At 39.6% G+C, this 23,834-nt stretch overlaps 1 protein-coding gene and 1 non-coding gene across 29 annotated transcripts in view; one reads left to right on the top strand and one right to left on the bottom strand.

Annotated features, from left to right (window-relative positions):
* The window catches only part of Cask (calcium/calmodulin dependent serine protein kinase), a 345,044-nt gene that overhangs the window by 48,057 nt on the left and 273,153 nt on the right, over nucleotides 1-23,834 (bottom strand). For all 28 annotated transcript variants that reach the window (XM_087599293.1, XM_087599282.1, XM_087599283.1 and 25 more), the window contains 3 exon segments: nucleotides 11,127-11,204; nucleotides 8,630-8,710; nucleotides 285-473 (listed from right to left, as the gene is read on the bottom strand). In XM_087599293.1, the coding sequence (XP_087455419.1) occupies nucleotides 285-473; nucleotides 8,630-8,710; nucleotides 11,127-11,204 (348 nt within the window).
* Nucleotides 12,688-12,759, top strand: Trnad-guc13 (transfer RNA aspartic acid (anticodon GUC) 13). The gene has a single exon. It is a non-coding gene; the product is annotated as a tRNA-Asp (tRNA).

The raw sequence follows: 23,834 nt of genomic DNA, 5'->3' as shown, positions 1-23,834 counted from the left end.
CTAATACTTCAAATTCCCTCTCTTTTGCTATATGACAGATATTTTTACATTCTGGAGTAATGTACCTGTTCTTGGAAAGTAGAAAAGTAATTGTTACAGGAGAGGTGTGATGGCCAGAATGTCTAAGACCTGATTTCAGGCAAAATACTTCTTGGTGAAAAGGGTAGGAGAACTGACGACAATCTGGACACTGATTTCTTTAGGACCACCCATGTCCCTCCCTCTCCCCTCCCTCCTTGAGTAGCAGTCTGCACAGGGTAAAGTTCGAAGCTCTTCTTACTTACCATTGGCTCATCTGTGTTCTTTTGAAACTGTACCAGGCGAACTCTGGTCACATTCTCCATGTCCATGTCTCCATTTGCACTTTCTGGAGAATCACCGTTTAAATACGGGGAAGTCGGCGGAGGTGTGACCCTTAATGCTTCATCACTGTAAACTTCATGTGCCACTACGTCGTGAGTCTGAAGTAAGGCCTGGCATTTTTATAAAAGATGGAAAATATTATGGTACCATTCTAGCAGAAATCTGTTACATAAGCACTTGTATAACCACATCTTAAAAGTATTTTTTTTTATCTAAAGAGACTGCAAATGAAGTACACCTCTAAACTATCAGACCTCAATTTCTTTCTGGCAAATTATCATGATAGATGGATTTCTTTTTAAAAATAGAATGAATAAGTGACAGAGCAAATCAATGAATGCATGGGCCTGTCAATCAGTTAGAGGGATCATCTGGTGTTAGGCTACAAAACTGTATTTAATACACATATTCAAATCAAGGCTGATATACTGAAATTTTAAATAATTTAGCAGAAAAGAATCAATTATAAAAAGAGCTAACAAATTTGCACTGGGGCTTTAAACTGATAAAAAATTTAAAAGATATTACAAAATGACTACTGTACTTTATATGAATAAAAAAGATGAAGTATTGCCTACTACTAATAGTAGTAATGGAAATGAGGGAGAAGCATAGATCAAGGAGGATCTATAACCTTCAGGTTCATGCAACTGAATGGACAATTACACAGTGAAATCAATTTTTATATAGCCTAAAGGATGAAGATAATTTATAACATGATTTAGGAAATAAAATGACAACTGTATGAATATACTTAAGACATAAAATTTTAAAAATATCACACATATTATGGAACTCAAATTCGACAATTTCCATTTGTTTACACGTATTTATTTACTGTTTGTGCGAATGTGCACGTGTGTGAATGCACACATTTGTCATGGTGTTCATGTGGAGGTCATGGGACAACCTGTTAGAATAGTTTTCTACTTCTACCTTGTGAGTCCCAGGGATCAAACTCGCTTAGATTTGGTGCAAAGTGCTTTTGCCTGATGAGACATTTTATCTCCAAAAGGAATCATTTGAAATGTTTTGTTCATTTTTGGTTTTTTTGGGGGGGGCTTTTGGATAAATCTGACAATTATGATCATGTTTTAGAGATGGCCTCATGTCTTCCAGATTGGCCTTGAAGTCACCAGGGAAGGATGACTTTACCTGTTTCTACCTCCCAAGTTCCAGAATCATGGGATTATACTACCATATTTGTCTCATGTGGTGTTAGGAAGGAAGGAAGCAATCTACCAACCGAGCTACTACTCCTAACTTGAAAAGGATTCCTTATTTATTTTGCAAAATGCACTAGCAAAGAAAAATGGTTTCTTTATATCGACATCTGTATGTCATCTTGGTGAACTTCAATAGTAAATCTTTTTTTTTCTTTAAAAGAGATACCCTTCTGTTCCCATTACAAACTCTTTGTAATAAACATAAGAAATTTTAGTTCAAAGAGAATTTACAACTGACTATTGGTCTATTTAGAACTTTATAGAGGTGAGTATGTGTATGCTAAGTCTAAATTTAGTCTCATTTTCATCTGTAATATGTGTGGTAATGAGATATGCACATATAATGAAATATAATTAAAAAGTATTTTGGCATCTGAAATAATATCCTAAAAGACTTATCAGAGCTATAACTTAGCTACTTTAAAGTCATACATAAAGGCAAAAATAAGATAATGATGTGTGAAAACCAGAAAGGAAGCAGGGCAGTGGATCTCTCTGAGTTTGAGGCCTGCTTGGTCTATAGAGTGAGTTCCAGGATCTCCAGGGCTACACAGAGAAACCCTGTCTCAAAAAACAAAACCAACCAACCAACCAACCAACCAACCAACCAACCAACCAACACCAGAAGGAAAGAAGATGGTGCTGACCTGTTGTCAGCAGGTACTCAGAGTAATCTATTTACTCTGTTTCTGAGGGAAATGGTCAATATCACCACAATCCCAAGCTACTGTTCTCAACTGCAGATTTGGGTGAAGGTGGCTGTAGGGCACCGACAATGTGTCAATGCATAGGTTTAAAGTAGAGCTCTACAAGGGGTCTGGAGACTATAGCTACCAAATGTGGAGGTTGGATCATATGGGCAAGTCCTTTCTGTTTAATTGTAACCACCAAAGAAGCTAAGACTTAGAACAGAGAAGCCAAATCAGGAATGAGTCAACTAGAGAAGTTTATCTGTTAAGATCAGGTCCACCATCTAAGTAGAGAGATGTCTTTTATGACTCATGACGCTTTTTCTGATGGCTAAATACAGGCAAGCTTTTCATGGGAATGAGGTCAGTCCCAATGTCCTATGAATTGGGTAAAATGTTTATGTTGTTTTTTTTTTTGTAGATGATTTCTATAAATCCTTTAAAGTTATATAAACAGGTGCTTGCATTTAATGTATTATTTATAAGGAGAATTAAGCCTTCAATCATAAAATAGTATGAGACTGAATTTCAAAAAGTTTAAATTACGTTGCCAAATAAGGTCACACTTGATATTAACCAGAATTTCCTGCTGTCAATGATTGCTGCCACAAAGTAAAATTAATTCTCCAGCTCTAATTTACATATAAAGAGAAAGGGGGAACATGTGCAGAATGGTTCAAAAAGAATACATAAGGTATACATAAGAAAATTGAAATTTGGACATTTTCCTTTAAATGGCCTCTAGGGTATGATTGATCAATTGGTACTAGGCTGAAATACCTGGTAGTTTGTTTCCAGACACAGTGCTGCTATGTACCCAGGTTGGCCTAGAGTTTGCAACCTTCCTGTCTTAGCATTCTGAGCAGCAGGCTTGAGCTTCAATACAGAGCTTCAATTTATCCTTATTTTTCACTCCCATGATTTTTTAATATTTGTTTACTTTCTGTGTGTGCATGTGTGTTTGAACCCATGAATATGCTTGCCGTGGCACATGTGTGGAGATCAGAGGACAGGCTTGGGAGAGCTGATTCTCTCCTTCCACCACGTAGGTTCCAGGGATTGAACTCAGGTCATCAAGTTTACCTGCTGGGCTACCTCATTGGCCCCCTTCATTTTCTCTCCTTTAAGTTATTGCAAATATTTTTAAAAGTATCTGTTAGTAACTGAAAGTTAATCCTCTGGATATAATGATTAGAAATCAAAGAAAGGTCCAGATAATTGAGAAAATTAAATATTTAATCACAAATATGTTAAAAACAACTAGAATTTCATTAGAACAAGTACCAGATTTTTTCAAATATCACTATATAGCTATTGATATTTTTAAAAGCCTGGGGTTTTAAAGTCATTATTAAAATATGTGTAAGAAAAACAAACAACAAACAAATGTGTAAGACAGAAAACTGTAGTACTTAAAAACATATTTATATATATTTTAGAATTTTATTTCTTTCAGGAGACATTATCCGCATGTATGTTTGATGGCGTACTCCTTCTGCCTCAGAACATTACTGCACTCAGAACCTCTGCCCATCTGTGTTCCCAATAAAGAAAGACCTCCCTCTTCGAGACTGCTTCCCCAAATTCCCCTGCATCTTCCCCTCTTTATCTAGCCAACCTTTCGTCTGAACAACATCCCATTTCCTATACCTGCTACTGTTTTTACTCTTGTTCAGCTTGCAACAGAAGGGTTATCTGGGTCTCCAGTACGCAGGTGCTGGCATATCCTTGGCTCAGCTCTTTCTCCCATTCCATCCAGCAGTTCTCTACCCACTTGTGCATGCATGTGATTTCTGCCTGGGTCAATGTGTGTGTGGGTATGTGTGCATGATATGTCACAAAGAGGGGACCTGAGCTGGAATCCCAGAGCATTGAGGCCCTGAGATCTAATGTTCTTGGCTTCCTTGGTACACGTTACAGAATAGTAAATGGGATGAGTGTTAAAAGAAGAATTATCAATAAGTTTAATATAAGCTTACATGGAAATTCATTTGCATTACAAATAGTCTATTTTAAGAGCCAGCCAGATCTGGCTTGAATCTTAGGGAAGCCATATTTATACTAGGTGGATGACTTTAAACAAGTATCTACCTCGCAGGGCAATTTCCTTCTAAGGCTAGTCACAACTTTGCATCCCACCAGAAGTCCCGTTGCTCCCTACCATCTCTAACATGAAATCCCAACCTGTCCATCTGCCACCATCCCAGTTTTCCTCCAAGCCCCCATCATTTTTCTCAGTGTCTTCTAATTGGTCTTTCTTCTACAGTCCATTCAGAGCATGTGAGTTCCAGCATCTTCCCCCCCTCTCACTTTTGAGAGAGTGCTTTTCTCTGAAGTACTGGCTGGCTTGATACTTACTATATACCTCAGGGTGGACTTAGGCTTAGTGGAATTCTTTCTCAGTCTATTAAGTGCTGTGATTACAGGAATGTGTAACTATGTCCGGGAGCAACCTTGAAAGCATGAATCTGGTTATATTTTCTTGTTCACAATCAATCACTGAGTAGAACTACTACTTCAAACAGGAGAAAACCCTAGACTCTTTACCATGATCTGGGAGAGCCTCCTTAGTCTGGCCTCTGCCAAGCTCTGTAAGCATTTCTGTAGCTCTTTCTTCCCCTTTCCTTAATCCCATCTTTAACAGACTTAGTTCTGTTCCCCGAACCTACACTACTTCCTTCTGCCCCTTCCTCTCACTTGGATGTTTAGGGGCTCAGCTCTTCTGATAACAAGTCGTAATTAACTCGTCAGAGGGCTTTCCCTGAGGATAAAAAATAGCTTAAACTTGTACTACTGCCTCTAGACCACAATCTCTTATTCACAGTTACTGTCACTATATAAAATTATCATGTTATCAGATGTGTTCAGTCTGTTTCTTTTTTTTTTCTTTTTTCTTTTTTCTTTTTTTCGGAGCTGGGGACAGAACCCAGGGCCTTGCACTTGCTAGTCAAGCGCTCTACCACTGAGCTAAATCCCCAACCCCTTCAGTCAGTTTCTAATTAGAAACTCCTATCCTGCACCCTCACTGAAGTGGGAAATTCCATGAGGGCTAAGACTGTGCTTTTCCTATTCATGACTAGATCCTCAGTGGCCAGCAGTGTACCTGGAACATAGTAGGCATTTAGATTTTGAGATAAGAATAAAGATGTCTTTTAAGTAATGAGCTCTGTTTTCAAGGAATTTGAGGAATTATTTCTGAAAATGTTTACTGATAGGGACACACACACACACACACACACACACACACACACACACACACACTATTCTCTCTAAGTTTAGAAATGCAAAATAAAACAAGGCTTAGAAGGTAGGTAAGCTGTGAGACACTGGTGTGTCTGAGCTTTAATGATTTTTTTTCCTGGAAAAAACTTTACCCTGTAAAAAGGTCTTATTTGGATATAGGCTAACTTATTTATGTAGTCTTCATCAAGTCTAAAAGATTTTTTTTTTGGTTCTTTTTTTTGGAGCTGGGGACTGAACCCAGGGCCTAATGCTTCCTAGGCAAGCGCTCTACCACTGAGCTAAATCCCCAACCCCCTAAAAGATTTAATAATCTGAAATATTCCTATATAATTTCTTGGAAGTAGCCCAGGTTATACAGCAGTTCATAGCCTGTTCTAAAATATGGAGAACACACTGCACAGAGCAGTGGGTGCCGAGGAGAACCTACTTGCAAATGGGCCAAATATGCTCAGCGTTTTACTAGAGCTTACAATATAAGCTCTGTGCACAGGCAGAGGACACACTGTGGGGTAAGTAATAATCCTCATTAGCTAACACTAAGCACTAAGCATATATCAGGCAGAACCAGGCTAAGTACAGTAGACAAATCTATTTAGTTCTTATTTCAACTAAAAGAGTTTGGGTTTGAAGTTCACAGAGCTATTTCACAGCAGTGAGGAAGGAGTTTAACCTCAGGCCCATCAGAATTAAGAGTTTAACCACATTTATCCCATAGAAGATGTGATATCTGAAGAGGAATGAATTATAATGTGGAGAAACATGGCCCCCACATATGTAAAATCAGTGAACAAAATAGTACCACGGGTAATTATCTCCTGCGAGTGGATGAACCCACCACTGATAGCAGTTGTGATTGCTCAGATTTGATGATATTGATAGGACATAGTCTTTTTATTTTCCTGCTCTGGTATACAGAGGACAACAATGAGTAAATGAGATCCTAAGCTCACAGAGCTAAGCTGAGACTAGGGCAGACATGGGAGAACTGTGCAGAGCCATCCTCCAGGGAAAGGACCTGTTTCAGCAGGCCAGTGTTATTAGAATGCTACCCACAGGAATAGAAAGTGGAGAATAGAGGCTGGCAGGGTATTACAGTAATTAGGAATGACTTTAACAGCAAAGGTGGGATTCGAACTGAGCTCTGCCTTGACACATTTCATCTGTAAAAGTGTGCTTGCTCAGAAATAGAATGGAGTTAAACACTCCCAGAGATGTGCTTGAGTTTGGCCATTAAAACTTAGAAAAATTTGGGAAGGGAAATAGAAAATTGCAGATAATTACCAAGAAGGACAATGGTAAAGTTTTAGAAGCACTGCACGTACAACAAAATAGTACGACTTAAAACCTCCCAGGCATTGATATGATACATATGTTTCATTGTAGCTATGATTTTAAAACTAACATTTAAAATAAATAGTTGTAATAAGAACAACAAGTTTTTAAGTCACATTTTCACCCAGAGGGAAGTTAGCTGGATATTCAACTCTTTGTATATTCCATATTATATTAGTCAAGGATTTTCACTTATAACTGTGCTTTTTTTTAAAGAAAAAAAATCTGTCCTCTTTTCATTTATGTGTCTGTGTCTGTACATCTGTGTGTATATGATCTTGGAGGCCAGAAGATGTTGGCTCCCTTGGAGCTAGAGTTAGAAGAGTTATGAGGAACCTGACGTGGGTGTTGAAAAGTGACCCTAGGTCCTTTGGAGGAGTGGCGGGCACTCTCCAACACACAGCCGTCTTGTCAGCCCTGAAATTCTACTTTTGAATTGCAGATAAGTAGATAGCAATTTTTCTACAAAAAAGTTTCTTAGCTATTTCAAGTTTCTAACAATTGGCTAAATTTAAGTGCTATTCCCATTTTTATAGAAATCAATAACAAAAAAGTATAGGACTTCTGCATTGTCTAAAACACAGACACCTTGAGTTTAAGTCCTGAAGCCACATGGTGGAAGGAAGACTCCTTCAACTTGTTCTCTGATCTCCATGTATGCGTTGTGGCACATGTGCCCCCTAAATAAATATAATGCAAAAACCGAAGACAGCTTTTCATGAAAATAAATTGCCTTCAATTTCAGCTCTTTGTCATTTAGGCGGCATAGAGTTCCAGTGAGTGATGTGAGAACATACGGAAGTAGATGATTATGTGAGGTGTACATGGTCCTTGATGAGCCACTTCACATGTGGCATGTTTACAACTGTGATATAAGGTCAAGAAGAATAATGCAATAAAGCTATTTGTTATTACCTGGAGTTCCAATCTTAGTTTGACATTATAGTCATGAAGTACAAAATGACATTTCAGTCAATGAGACATTGTACATAAACAGGATTATATTGAAAGCAAAAAATTCCTGGGGCCTAGTGAGTTTATGGCACTAGTTACATGGTTTTGGTGGTGATGCTGGCACAAAGAAACTACAGCAGTTAGTTCAGATGAAAGCATAACACATACAGTTATCTATGGCCCATTGGACTTGAGAGCTGTGATGTTACTGGTTTAGTATTTAGTACTTTTTAAAATCATTATTTTGCTGTGTGCCCCCACCCCTTTACTTAGGAAAAGTTTATCATGGTGGCACATGCTTATCATCTTAGTAGTTAGGAGTTCAAGGTAGGATCCTGAATGTGAGGCTAGTCTGGGCGACCTAGTGAGATCCTACATAAAAAATAAATCAAATCAAAACCAAAACTAAAAGCAAAATGAAAATAAAGAACAACATTATTTCCTGTAAAAATGTATGTTGTGGTATCCAGGCACCAGCTGTGCAAGCTTGTGTTATGGTGTCTTGATTTTATCACTTCTCTAGTGCTTGTTAAATTTCATATGGCTCTGTGTGTGAATCTAAGCATGTCCCAAGACTATGCCGTACACACTGTGTAGCCTGGTGTACACTAGTATCTTCTATCACCTAGGCTCTTATAAGGACACTCTATGATGGGCGTACAATGACAAACTGCCTAATGACATATTCTTCAAAATGCACACCAGCAGATGACATGACTGTACAAGGATGAACATACATTTGATGACACTAGCAATATTTTAGGACGGTTATTAAAAACGTCTTGTGAAACGATGTTTTCCATCTAGTCATATGCTACTTACCATGAAATGAGGTTGTGTTAAAATACGCTTTAGTTCCTTCGCGTCATTATTCTCAGGGTAACATGAAATTTCTTCCAATACCTAGAAAAACGAATAAGATACACATTAATGCAAAATGAGCTTCACAAAGTACGGGACTCCTTTAAATTAAAAACCATGAATGTGTTTTGGGAACAGGAACGGCAATTACTTTTAAAACATTTATTGAGCTAAAAAGCTATTAAAATATGAGAATACTGATAATAAAATGAAATATTTGGATAATAATAGTTTACCTGCTTTACCCAACTATGACCCAAAGGTAACAAAAAACCTAAAAAACAAAATGGGAAGTTTGTAACACATACTTGCCCTTTAAAATTTACCAGCACTGCTAGTTCCTTAAAAGATGACACCAGTTCAATGAAAACAATATACAAAAGAGTGCTAATTAACTAGAATAATTAACTAAGAATGCACTTAAGTGATTTTCCTTGTAGCCTGGCGGGAGTAATGCTGTTCTCCACGCTTGTCTTCCAACACAGAGAAAAGCATGCTTCAACCACATGCTCCTTTCAGGAAAGTCCAGTGAACCCAAGACCAAATTTAAAACCTTAAACACCTTCAGCAGCAAACTCTCCTGACTAATTAGGCATTAACGCTCTCTCTGCACTGGTGGAAATGCTGCTTGCAAGTACATAGTTCTTAAGGCTTCTCCCTTCCATCCAAGAATGGAGTTTGTCTACCAGCCTCTGGGAGTGAGGCCTCTGTTTTTCTGAGCAGGCACCTGTCACTGCTCTTACTGCAGATGGCACACAGAGACCTCTACACTGCACTCAACTGAATTCTAATCACACAGACTATCTAGGATTGCCTCAGCACCACTGGTCCTAAGGGGCACATAGCTCCTCAACCAGTAGGACTCTTCCAACTCAACCTTCAAGAGCTTCAGAGAGGGGCTCACTCTGAGTCCCAGATTTCAGCATCCTACCATGTAATATACTCTGCTACTTCAGCACAGGAAAGAGTGGGTGAAGGAACAAATGAACACGCAAAACACACACAAGGAGTGAATGAGTGAAACACACATGGGCTCGCACATACCACACACACACACACACACACACACACACACACACACACGCACAGACACATCAAACCAAACCCAACAACAAAACAAACACTTCTGACTGCTGGCTACGTTGCTAATTTATATTGCTTAATGATATTAACATAGTTTTCTTTGGTGTATTTTCAGCTTCTCTTCCAGGAAACAATGAGGGGAAAAACACAAAATCTCTCCTTTCCCTTGCTACTTTCATGGCCCATGATCTTAAGTATAGAGGTACGACCTAAGCTAGGGGAAATTCTTCAACTGTCAAGTTAGGACAAAGGATTGTCCCCAGAGTATTTCTGATTCTGTCTATTTGGGTATTGTCAAAACTGGGCAGTGACTCGTGATTCCTGCCTGACAGTGTAATTCCTTTCAAAGAATGCTTGCTGAGCAAACTAAGACAAGACTTCTCTTACCCTAGACTCACCGAGACAGCAGGTCTGGCAGCCAGTATTGGTATAATTTATCAGTGAGTATATGAGCATATACAATATATATTTTAGTAAAAATCATGTTTAACCTCTGCTAAGAAGCTGGATGGGGTGGTACACACCTGTCATCCCAACACTGGGTACATGGTGAGATTGTATCTCAACAAAACAAAACCCAGAACAAAATCTACTAGGAAAGGGATTGTATTATGTCTTCAATACATTTAGTAACCACACTTTATAAAAATATTTTTAAAAGGAAATGTTTATTTGCATAAAAACTTTAAAAGATCAAATAGTAAAAAGAATAAGGCACTTACTAATGGGGGTAGTTTCTATATCATTTTAGTAATAGGACAAAATTAGTTATTGTGCTATAGTTATAAAGACCAAGTAGAGGTGTAAAATGCTTATTACACAATACTAGGCCCAAACCGACATATTTTGATTGGGAATAAATCAAATCCTACGTGCAAATGAACAATGATAGGATTCTGGGTGAACTTTGTTTTCCAAGCTCTCTGCAATGCCATAATAATAAGCAAGTATGAAAAAAGCTATGGGAGATACTTTTATATTTTGATCATACATAAAATGACTTCTCTAAACTCAGTATATTCAATTGTTCTGGAAAGTCAATTAACCTCCATTTAATACCACATTAAAAAACACAACTCAAAAGTTTAAAGCATATCTGTTTCTACCAGGTACAGTAAAATAATATTAAAAAAGACACCCCTACTCTCCCAAACAACTAATATGTTCATCCGCACAGCAGAAGCAGGAGAAACCGAGGTACTCCTGCTGCTGAGAGTTTTTCTTCCACATCGGTGTTCAGTGATAAACTTAGCAATAAGAATCTGAGTATGTGTCAAACTGTCATCCTAAACAGTGTGCCCCTTAACATGCAGACATCTTCAGCAAAGGTAGCAAATGTGGCAATGTTAAGTACTTCGAGACAAGTGTCACTTACCTCTTTGGCTCTCTGTACTGCATCGCTTGGAGGATTCCTGATTTGTGGCGAAGACTTTGTGTTAATTTTGTCATACAGCTAAAAAGCAAAGAAGAAAATCCAGTCAATACACATCATGTTTTGCTACAGTTTATAGCTGTTTATTATTTCAGCAAATGATATTTTTCTTCTTAAAAAGTCAGGGAGATGATATCGGCAGGTTTTCTTTGCAATTGTTCATCATTCAGAATATGGGTTTTGTGCACATCTTTTAAAGTAAATGCTTTTATAGAGAGGAACCAAAATTCTATCCTTAGCAATTAACATTTGTCAGTATAGCAGCAACCCCAGTGTTTCCCTCCGGACAGAAGCAACGATCACTAACGGGAATGTGGAATAAAAGGAAAGAACAGATTCTGGCCAAGAGGAGTCTGAAAGAATTTTCACAGAAGCCTAGACCTTGGGAAAGGGCAAACACAACTCCTATGAAGGAGTGTTCTCATGGAAGTTTCTAATCATCTTATTAACAGAATCAGCGTTGGGGACTTCAGCCGGGACTCAAGGACAGAAACGTGGTCTCTTTGGGCTTTGCAAATTCAAGGAGTTGTGAGAAGACTGAAAATGATCTAAATATATTTACAACCCCCCAAACCTGAAAGACTCAAACATCAACTTGATAAAGAACATTAATTTAATTCATCAGAGAAAATACACTTCAGTTTAGAAGTGCAAGTTACATACTAGTTCTACCTCGAATGAAATGGCTTGCAGTCAGTGGCTGGCCTGCTTTGAAAAGACGTTAAAAAAAGACCTGTCAGTCTGATGGCTTCTATTTCCCAACTTCTCTAAAACAGCCTGAGATTTTGGGGATGGTTTTGTTCCCTACCTCTTTTTTTTTTTTTAACTACACACCAGCGCTAGTCCAGAGGTGAAATACTGACTGTAAACATTCTTCAAATTATAGCTAGATGTGAGATAAATCTTTATGACTTGTAAATATTTAGGCCAATGAGGCAAGAGAAAGTGAAAATAGAGGAGGGGCCATTTTCACATGATGTCATTAATTAAGAAAGTACTACTGAATTGAAGACCGAACAAATAGTTTGAGCAGAATGGTAAAATGCTACTTAAATATTTTATTAACATTTTAGGGCACCAGTGATATGATGTTTGACCAAATACTTGGAGAATATACATATATATATTTCCATCTCTAGTGATTGCTAACTAAAATTTAGAATGAAAAAAAAAAAGGTACTTTCTTATAGAAATATATCTATGCAGGGTCTTACTATGTATCCCTGGCTGGCCTGGAACTTACCATGTAGACCAGGCTGGCTTTTAACTTGTAGATATCTACTTGTCTTTGCAATCAGAGAGTTAGGTCTGTGCTGTCTCTCAAGTATTAGAATTAAAGGGTATACCACAATGCCCTCCTTACTGAAATAGTGTAGCGATTAGCCTCCCAGACTAGTCTATGAAAAGAAATGAAATACTGCATATATAAAATATAAAAAGAAAATCTCATCAAAATGAATGCCATCTACTACAAAAATCCAAAACAAGAATGAATTATAAGTCATCCTCGTTAGTATAGTGGTGAGTATCCCCGCCTGTCACGCAGGAGACCGGGGTTCAATTCCCCGACGGGGAGACATTGAAGTCCCTTGGGGGTTGGGGATTTAGCTCAGTGGTAGAGCGCTTGCCTAGCAAGCGCAAGGCCCTGGGTTTGGTCCCCAGCTCCGAATAAAAAAAAGAATGAATTATAAGTATTTAAATATATTACAAGATGAATAAATCTTATAACATTACATCTGTAGATAACAGGCATATATTTTTGATGACAGTAAATACCATTCTGTGTTCTTAGCAAAATAAAACAATATTCAAAGACACCAGGGCTGAAAGATGGTTCAGTATATAAAGACACATTTAGCTAAACCTGTTAACACGAACTTGATTCCCGGGTGGGTGGAAGGAGAGAACCAACTCTCAAAGGTTGTCTGCTAAAATCCACATGTGTGCAATCCCATAACCCCCCACCAAAGAATATAGTTTTTAAAAGTAAAAAAAAATACATTTGTTGATTCTGGGCATGGTAGTGTACATCTTTAATCTCAGCACTCTGGAAGTAGAAGCAGGTGGATCTCTGTGAGTTTGAGACCAGCCTGGTCTAAACAGTGAGTTCTAGGACAGCGAAGGCTACATAACAGAGGGACTCTGTCTCAAAAATCAAAGTAACAACAAACACCACTGCTACTACCAACTGTCTAGTGGGCTAGTACAATGGCTCAGTGGGTAAAGGTGCTTACTACCATCAAGCCTAATGACCTGAGTTCAATCCCTAGAACCCTCAATGGTAGAAGGAGAAAACAGGTTCCCAGAAGTTGTTCTCTGACCTTCACACATGTACACACAGAGGTATATACACAGGTATGCACACACACTCACACACACACAAATAGAAGTATAATTTAAAAGACAGTTATCTCTGATGTCAAAATATTAGTAGCTAAAATTTAAAGAACTTAGATGAATAATAATAACAGTAAGAAAAATCTCAAGGCTATTTAAATAATAGCAATCTTAATTCAAGGCTTCCTAGGTTGATTCTGCTGTCATTCTACCCTGTCTGCACTGACTTTTTTCCTAGCCAAAGACTTTTGCTGATACTACCTCCAACACTTTCAAAATGTGTAGTATTGTTATTTACAAAATTAATAAATGCACTACCAACTTTTTTTAGATTACTGTTAATTTTCCTTTTATTAATTCATTTGTTCCTTGACATTTTCTTTTTTTTTCTTATAAAGGACAATATTTAATTGGGGCTGGATTACAGGTTCAGAGGTTCAATTATCATCAAGGAGGGAACATGGCAGCATCCAGTCAGGCATGGTGCAAGAAGAGCTGAAAGTTCTACATCTTCATCTGAAGGCTGCTAGCAGAATATTGGCTCCCAGGCAACTAGGATCAAGAGTATTAAAGCTCACACCCACAAGGCCACACCTACTCCAACAAGGCCACGCCTCCCAACAGTGCCACTGCCTGGGCCAAGCATATATAAACCATCACAATCTTCTTCTGATTTCATGTTTCTATGTGAGTATGTGCACCTTCACATTCATGCACATGCATCATAAATATGGTGCACACACATCTTTTATATTTAAAATTTATATTTAGTATGCTGTTCCATAACATATTTGTGTGTGTGTGTGTGTGTGTATGCATGTGCGCGTGTGTGTGTGTTTGTGTGTGTTTTGATTTAATTGGTGTTTAATTTCAAAAACTAGAAAAACAGAAGGCAAATGAAACTTACTTCTCTGGACCTAGAACTGTTGCTTGAAACTTCCTCTTTTCCTAGTTCCCTCACATCTATGCTTTTAACAGCTGCCTACAGATGTTTGCATGTTCTTAGTTTTTTTTCTAAATTTTTTATTATATATTTCTTTACTTACATTTCAAAGGTTATTCCCCTTCCCGGTTTTCTGTCCATAAGCCTCCATTCCCTCCCCCTTCCTCCTACGGGTATTCCCCCTATCCATCCTCCTTACTCCCCCTGCATAATCCACTGCACTGGGGGCCTAACCTTGGCAGGACCAAGGGCTTCCCCTTCCACTGGTGCCCCAACAAGGCTATTCATTGCTACCTATGCAGTTGGAGCCCTGGGTCAGTCCATGTATAGTCTTTGGGTAGTGGTTTAGTCCCTGGGAGCTCTGGTTGGTTGGCATTGTTGTTCATATGGGGTTGCAAGCCCCCCTTCAGCTCTTTCAATTCTTCCTCTAATTGCCCCTAAGGGGGTCCTATTCTCAGTTCAGTGGTTTGCTGCTAGCATTGACCTCTGTATTGGACGTGCTCTGCATTATCAACTTTTACTTAGAGCAGCAAACATCCCCCAATTCCTGAACCTGGAGACTTGATTTTTAACCTGGCCTTATTGTGTCAAGTACAGTCCTCTAGCTTTTATGTCAGTATAGTTCCTTTTAGAAGGTTTTGTTCTTAGTGTTATACATGGTACTCAGGGCTTTGACTCGGCTAATCTCTAAGAACTGTATGTCAGTATACTGTCTTGAAGACTTTTAGCTGGTGCCTAGGAGACATTCTTGGGCCTAATACAGGCCTTCTCACATGCTCTGTGGGTTTCATATTACTATTCTATGTGGTATAAACTTTTGAGTAATAGCAGTCATTCTAGTTGCTTACTCCATGAGACGGAACCCATATCCAACACTGCTTGGGTGACAAAACCTGAGACTAGACAGCCCAGGGACCCAGGGGAAAACCAAATGCTACTGTTCTCTAAAGAAAAAGTAGCAATAAAATGACTCCTACTGATATGCTGCTAGACTCATTGGTCAGTGCCTTATTCAGCCATCAGAGAGGGTTCCATCTGCAATACATTAAAAACAATGACAAGGACCCATGGGCAGACATTACATAGAGAAACCTTGAAACCCAGTTATAAATGGGATGTCTCTATCAAATCTCTTCCCTCAGAGACCAGGGGACTGGTGGAAGAGGGTGCTGAAAGAGTTAAGAGCCAGAAGGTGATGGAGGACACCAAGGAAACAGGCCTTCTAAATCAACAGGATCAATGCGCACATGCATTCATAGAGACTGAGGCAGCATGCATAAAACCTGCATGGGTCTGCACCAGAAGGGGTTCTAGACAGAAAGGAGAAGTGAGTATATGCTCCAATCTTTAATTTAGAAGCTATCTCCAACTCGTAACCACTCACAAATGAAAACGTAGTTGCTTCCAAGGGAGACAGAGTCACTGGGGAAACAAACTACTGTTAAGTGTAGGCTGCGTGGCCAGCCGTTCACTGCCGACAGAAAACACACGCAGTGACATCTTCGGAGGCTCCTTGTCTCACGATGCTATGTCAGGGATTTTCCTCCTCCTCCCTTTAAAATTGTACCTTACTATTTTTATTTTTTTAATTATATATCTTCTACTCCTCCTCTTCCTCCTCTTCCCGTCTTTCTTTTTTCTTTTTACCCTACAGGTGCTTTCTGTATACATTATGGCCCAGTTAAGTTGTTTCAATGACATTCCTGAGTGTGCAAATGAATGGGTCTATGTCCTATACCTTCTCCTGGGCTCTTTTTCTGTTGGTTTGTCTATTTTGATGTGTTATTTTTGCATATATCTATGTATATGGAGTATTATCACATAGGAATGTGTTTTCTAATGAGAAACAGAAATGGGGTGGATCTGGATGGGAGAAAGGGTAGGGAGAAACTGGATGGGGTAAAGGGAGGGGAAATTTTATGGATATATTATGTAAGGAAAAATCCATTTTAATAAAAGAAAAATCACAAATTTGAAAACTTTAAAATCAGAAATGTTCCAACATCTGAAATACCCACAAATCTGAAACCTCTAAAATACTGAACTGACTCTACAAGTGGAAAATTCCACAGATTACGTCACATGAGGGGTTGCAGTCAAATTCCAGGCACACTAAAATGTTGCACAAAATTGTTTTCAGGCTGTGTGGACTGTAATATATGGACCATAACTGTTTGTGTTTAGACTTTGCTTCTAAGCCCAAAATATCCCTATGTGTACTCAAATATTTAAATTTGGAAAAGAAGTCCTCAAATATAAAACCCTTCAGTTCCCAAGCATTTCAGATAAGAGATATTCAACCTGTTCCACTAGGAACAATGATGACTGCTTCTTTTATTGAGCACTTAATAGTGAAAGATCTTAATGTAAATGCTTCCACTTAACCTCAGCTAATATTGCAAGGCTAGTGCCTCTGTTATTCCTGTTTTACACAAGGAAAAGAGACCACAGTGAAGTAAGAACCACAGTTCTAGCTTTAGGATGATTTCCTGAGTGGCATGCAGGCACAGAACTTTCATGGCTATATTGTAAGGAAGGTGCTCAGATAAAACTCTGTACTTTTGGTATGGCCCAACACACACACACACACACACACACACACACACACACACACACACACACACACACACTCTTTGCCTTTGCTGTCAAGCCTTCACCATCATGGATGGGTATCTGTACACTCCCAGGAAGGTCCTGTCCCAGTTAGTAGCACTGCCCCTATCACTGTGTAGGATCCCCAGGTGGGTGAAGTTGATATGAAGGAACGGATTTACAAACTGGCCAAGAAAGACATGACTCCCAGATAGGTCTGTTTTGTGACTGGTAATAAAATCTTGAGAATCCTTATGTCCAAAGCTTTGCCCCTGATCCCCCTGAGGATCTCTATTATCCGATTACAAAAGCAGTTGCTGTCTGCAAGCATCTTGAGAGGAGCAGAAAGGATAACGATGCTAAATTCCATTTGACTCCGAGAGAGAGAGCAGGATTCATCAGTTGGCTCGTTACTGAAAGACTAAGCGTGTGCTCCCACCCAATTGGAAATAATGAGTCGTCCACAGTCTCTGCTCTAGTGGTATAAATGCTGTTGTGTATACGAGCAATAAAATCACTTTGAATAATAATTAAAAAAAGAACTTAAAGTAAGGCCCACAGGAGGCTGACAGTTCTGGTGTAGTGCTTGCTTCATAGTAGCCAGTGTTTCTTCCATACTTGGCCTAGGCTTATTCTACCTATGGAGGCAGAAGCCTGCATGTGTAGGAGTCAAAGAACTGGGGAGAGCTCATATTTGATTTTCCCTTCCCCTTCTTCTTGAGAAAAGGAGAGGGAACTGTTCTTCCTCCCATGAAAAGTGAAGGGTAGGAACCCTCCAGAAAAGCTTGTCCCAGAACTGGAAGTTCCAGACGGTAACGGCTCCCTTTTATGCCTCACCTGGGATAGCCCACACTTGCAGTGCATATTAAAGTAAGAAGGCGTGCTCCCTATAAGTCAAAGAAATGAATGAGAGGGAACCTGCACAATGTTATTCTGATGGCGTCCTGCCCGAGAGCACTTCCTGCAGAGAGCAAGAAGACCCAGAAATAGGAGCTGTGGGCATGAGACAAGAGTGTGCTGCTGAGGCTAGCTGCAGGCTGGGCCAACAGTGCTAAAGCTGCAAATTTGCACCTCAGGTCAGCACCAACACTGCCATGCCTGCCACACTAAGGTCATCGACAACCAAAAAGGAAGTGGCCGTCTGATGTCGGTGATTAGAGAGCATGCTGTGTAAGGGATTCTTTTTCTTCTCTGTGACCATTGAGGTTTCCAATATAAGGTAACAGGACACAGTGTGTGTTTCATAGTTGTTTCTTCAAAAAATAAAAAATGTGAACTTGTCTGTAGACATTATAAATATATTTAAAAAACAAAAAAAAGAGTACCACAAAAATAAACAGCGGGAATACTTCTTTTAGCTTGTTTCTTTGGGAACCAGATACAATTTCTATTTGATCCTGCTTGCATACTAAAAACTTTTTCCCTAAAATCAAACATTGTATATATTTAATTTTTGTAGATCTTTCAAGTTTGACTTACTAAACAAGTTTTTTTAAAGATAGAGAAGACTTTAGATATCAATAAATTTGAAGAGAATCCTATAGTTTGGATAAATGTTGCCCAAGAACCTATATATTAAAAGGCACAATTGCCAGCTAGTGGCACTAGTGGGAGGTGGTGGAGCCTTTAAGAGGCGGGCCCTAGTAGGAGAAAGTTAGGTCAGTGGGACTGTGTCCCCTGAAATAGTAGGATTCCATTGCCTCCTTCTCTGCTCTTTGTGTGCCATGAGGTGTGTAGCTTCTTCTGCAGTGATGTTTTGCCTTCCCATAGGCCCAAAGCAGTAGGGAGAATAGCCCAAAACTTCTAAAACTGTGAGCCAAAATATATCTTTCTTCCTTTTAAGGTGATTATCTTAGGCATCATAGCAACTGAAAGCTGACCAAGAAAGAGGAGAGAACTAATGCATTGTTATGTGGAGTGCGGCACTCAGGGTTATACGACCAGGGCAGCAGGAATGAGAGCATGGCCTTCTGTGTCACACCAGACCTCTTTGGGTTGTATTAGAGATAGATAAAACTAACAGCTTGGGCTAGGGAGGTGCCTTTAGTAATATTTGGGGGGGGGGATGCAGAAAATGCTATTCATAGACCATGATTTGGAAGTCAATCAATTGTTAGTTTTGTCATGTTAAGTAATGGTAAGTAAGATCTTAATCTTATCCTGGACAAATAGGTACTGTTTAAGCTTAAGGGGCTATCTGGTCTCTGTCACCAGTATTAAAGACTGTTGTGTTGTATAAAAGCAGCTGTTAACAATGAACAGACATAGCTGTGTTTCAGTAAATTATTTATCAAACACGTGCTTGGCTGGATTTGGCTTGAGGGTGATAACTTGCAACTTCTGCTCCAGAAATGTAAATTGAAGGTAGACTGGTAACATAGCTTTCTTTTTGTTGTTTGCATTCCTTAAATCTGAAGATACTGAAGCATATTCAGAAGGCTGGCATGCTGAAAGGAGTAGGGGAGCGGACAGAAAGATGTCTAGATTATTCCTAGAGGGAAAACAAGGATGTAGAACTCTGGCTGCTTGCACTCTTTTTCTAAAGAAATTAGTTACCCAAATTCAGCACTACACCACACACACACACACACACACACACACACACACACACACACACACACACACACACACACACACAGAATCAAGGCAAAAACAAGGAAATGTGAGCAGCTGCAAGGGAAGTTTCACACATTGTGTCACTCCCAGACAGGCTTGTTCCCGGCCAGTCTTTGGCACTGGGTCAGAAACGACCACACACAGCTTCACAGACTCACTTCACTTCTGTCTCAAGGAGAGTCAGTGTAATTCCATTGGGAAACTGTATTCTACAGATGGTCCAAACAAAGCAGAGGAAACTCAGTGGTACTATTCAGTTCCTATCACCTAAGCGTGTACTTTCCAACAGACAGATGAAATCAGTCATGTTTAACTTACTTATAAAGCATTAAAGGAAGCGTCTGTTTGAAAACACAATACATTTCACTCCTGATTTCTTTGTCCTCAAATAGAAGTGATTGCTCATGTTTTGTCTTTTTTAAATTGGATATTTTCTTTTTTTTTTTTTTTTTTTCCGGAGCTGGGGACCAAACCCAGGGCCTTGCGCTTCCTAGGTAAGCGCTCTACCACTGAGCCAAATCCCCAGCCCCTTAAATTGGATATTTTCTTTACTTACATTTTAAATGTTACCCCCTTTTCCTGTTTTCCCTCTGGAATTCCCCTATCCCTTTCTTCCTCCCTCTGCCTCTATGATACTGTTACCCCACTTACTCACTCACTCGCTCCGGCCTCCCCGCCCCAGCATTCCCCTACACTAGGGCATTGAGCCTTCACAGGACCAAGGGCTTCTCCTTTCATTGATGCCAGATAAGGTCATCCTCTGATACCTATGCAGCTGGAGCCATGGGTCCCTCCATGTCTACTCTTTGGTTTATGGTTTAGTCCCTGGGAGCTCTGGTTGGTTGGTATTGTTGTTCTTCTTATGGGGTTGAATACCCCTTCAGCTCCTTCAATCCTTTTTCTAACTCTTGCATTAGGGACCTTGTTTTCCATCCAATGTTTGGTTGAGAACATTTGAATCTGTATTTGTCAGGTTCTGGCAGAGTTTCTCAGGAGACATCCATCTCAGGCTCCTGTCAGCATGAACTTCTTGGCATCCACAATATTGTCTGGGTTTGGTGACTGTATATGGGATGGATCCCTGGTTGTGGCAGTCTCTGGATGACCTTTCCCTCAGTCTCTGCTCCACACTTTGTCTCTGTATTTCCTCCTGTGAATATTTTGTTCCCCCTTCTAAGGACTAAAACATCCACTCTTTGGTCTTCCAACTTCTTGAGCTTCATGTGGTCTGTGGATTGTATCTTGGGTAATTCAAGCATTTGGGGTAATAGCCACTTATCAATGAGTGCATACCATGTGTGTTTTTCTGTGATTGGGTTACCTCACTCAGGATGATATTTTCCAGTTCCAACCATTTGCCTATGAATTTCATAAAGTCATTGTTTTTGATAGCTGAGTAATATTCCATTGTGTAGATGTACCACATTTTCTCTATCCATTCCTCTGTTGAAGGGCATCTGGGTTCTTTCCAGCTTCTGGCTGTTATAAATAAGGCTGCTATGAACATAGTGAAGCACGTGTCTTTGTTATATGTTGGAGCATCTTTTGGGTATATGCCCAAGAGAGGTATAGCTGGGTCCTCAGGTAGTGCAATGTCCAATTTTCTGAGGAACCTCCAGACTGATTTCCAGAATGGTTGTACCAGTCTGCAATCCCACCAACAATGGAGGAGTGTTCCTCTTTCTCTGCATCCTCACCAGCATTTGCTGTCACCTGAGTTTTTGAACTTAGCCATTCTCACTGGTGTGAGGTGAAATCTCAGGGTTGTTTTGATTTGCATTTCCCTTATGACTAAAGATGTTGAACATTTATTTAGGTGTTTCTCAGCCATTTGGCATTCCTCAGCTGTGAATTCTATGTTTAGTTCTGAACCCCATTTTTAATAGGGTTATTTGTCTCCCTGCGGTCTAACTTCTTGAGTTCTTTGTATATTTTGGATATAAGGCCTCTATCTGTTGTAGGATTGGTAAAGATCTTCTCCCAATCTGTTGGTTGCCGTTTTGTCCTAACAACAGTGTCCTTTGCCTTACAGAGGTCTGCAATTTAATTTTTCACTGTTTTATTGATCAGATATTCCACATTTAGGTATTTGTTCCATATCTATTATAAATACTCTATAATTAAAATTATTGTGAAGATACTATGAAATAATTATCCCTGAGTTGTGCAGTCCATCAGTCTTTTCTTTCACACAGAGAAAACCTTATCAAAGGACAAGAATATATACTACTTGGGTCAAGATTATAACTTTTAGAAAAAGACTCTAAGTAGAGATCAAAAAATGAAGGGGCCTCTAGAGCTTCAAAGGATAGTGAAGTTCATTGACAACCACTTACTTTAAAGATGCTGAAGCAAATTTCTGTTGGAGAAGAATTCAAGTTCATATTTAGCTGCAAAATAATGAAATGTGCCCTCAAGTGTGGTGAGACAGCTAGTAAGAGTATGAGAAAGGCTGCATGAAAGGACAGTGATGAGAGGAGAGTCTGTCAGAGAGTGAAGAGGAACCAAGTTCCAATATCATGCCTTAGTGAACTGAGAAGTGCTAGGCAAAAGGACTTTTTTTCACGTGTAATATATTTGAAATCCAGCAAAATGTTAGAGAAAGGCAGGCCATTTAATACTAAATTTTAGGGAACTGACAAGCAGCTATCATTTTGAAGATGATTTTTTAAATATATAAGTTGGAGAAAAGTTTCCAAGATCTGAGCTCTATTTTCCTGCCCAAATTAACATACCAACTTGAGATCTTCAGCTTAGACACCTACCCAGGAAGCTTGAACCGCATAGTTCCTGGACAGCCTGGGGAAACCCTACTCTTAAATATAAGCCAAACCAAAAATGAAAGTCCCTTTCAGACATTAAAAATGAGAGAGTGCAAAGATAGTCTATGTAGGTCTAAGAGGAATACTGTAAAACTTGAAATGGCATTTTCAAAAAAAATTAGGAACTATAAATTTATAAACTGAAAGAAAAATGTTTTACATGTCTAAGAATGAATGATTATGCATCATTGTGATTCCATGATTTACAAAATTATATAAAAACCACCAGGAGTCAGAAATTTTGACTGTAGATTTGTAACCCTGTCCCTCCCCTTGAGGTCCTGTTTTCCTACTGGAGGTGGACTCATCGAGTTCCCTTTCTCCAATGTTGGGCATTTTGGCTAAGGTCCCCCCTTTGAGTCCTGAGAGTCTCTCACCTCCCAGGTCTCTGGTACATTCTGGAAGGTCACCCCTCCCCTGCTGCTTATCTCTATTGTCTTCGCTCTCTGGGCTTTTCTCCCCCCACCTATATTTGATTCTGTTCCCCCTTTACTCTTCTCCTTCTCTCTCCCATGCAGGTCTCTTCTTCCCTCTGCCTCCCATGATTATTTCCTTCCCCCTTTTAAGTGGGATTGAAGCAGTCTCATTTGGACCTTTCTGCTTGTTACACTTCTTACGATCTGTGGGTGGTATCCTAGGTTTTCTGTACTTTTTTGTGACTAATATCCACTTATTAGTGAGTACAAACCATGCATGTACTTTTGGGTCTGAGATACCTCACCCAGGATGATATTTTCTAGTTCCATCCATTTGCCTGCAAAATTCACGACGAACTGTTCCTGTCTAAAAGAACAGCAGGGACAAAAATGGAGAAGAGACTAAAGCAAGGGCAGTCCAATGACCCGCCTAACTTGGGATCCATATCAAGGGGAGGCTCTAAGGCCTGACACTATTACTGATGCTATGATATGCTTACAGACAAGAGTATAGCATGGCTGTCCTCTGAGAGGCCCTACCAGCAGCTGACTGAGACAGATGTAGATACTTACACCCAACTATTGAAATGAAGTCGGGCACCCCTGTGGTTGAATTAGGGGAAGGATTGAAGAAGCTCAAGGGGAGAGCAGCCCCATAGAAAACCAGAAGTAACAATTTACCCAGACCTTAGGGAGCTTCCAGAGACTGAGCCACCAACTAGAAGCATACACGGGCTGGTCTGAGGCCCCTAGCACATATATACCAGACGACTGCCTGGTCTGGCCTCAGTGAGAGAAGATGCCCTTAATTCTTGGGAGACTTGGGGCCTCATGGAAGGGAGAGGCCTGGTGTGTGTATGTGGGAGCACCCTCTCAGAGGCAAGAGGGAGGAAGAATGGGATGAGTGACTATGGGAAGGGGGACT

This window comes from Rattus norvegicus, chromosome X (assembly GCF_021556685.1).
Source record: "Rattus norvegicus strain SHRSP/BbbUtx chromosome X, alternate assembly SHRSP_T2T, whole genome shotgun sequence".
In the NCBI taxonomy this organism is placed as follows: Eukaryota; Metazoa; Chordata; class Mammalia; order Rodentia; family Muridae; genus Rattus; species Rattus norvegicus.
The sequence above is the reverse complement of the archived record's forward strand: the minus strand, read 5'-3'. Positions and strand labels throughout refer to the sequence as shown.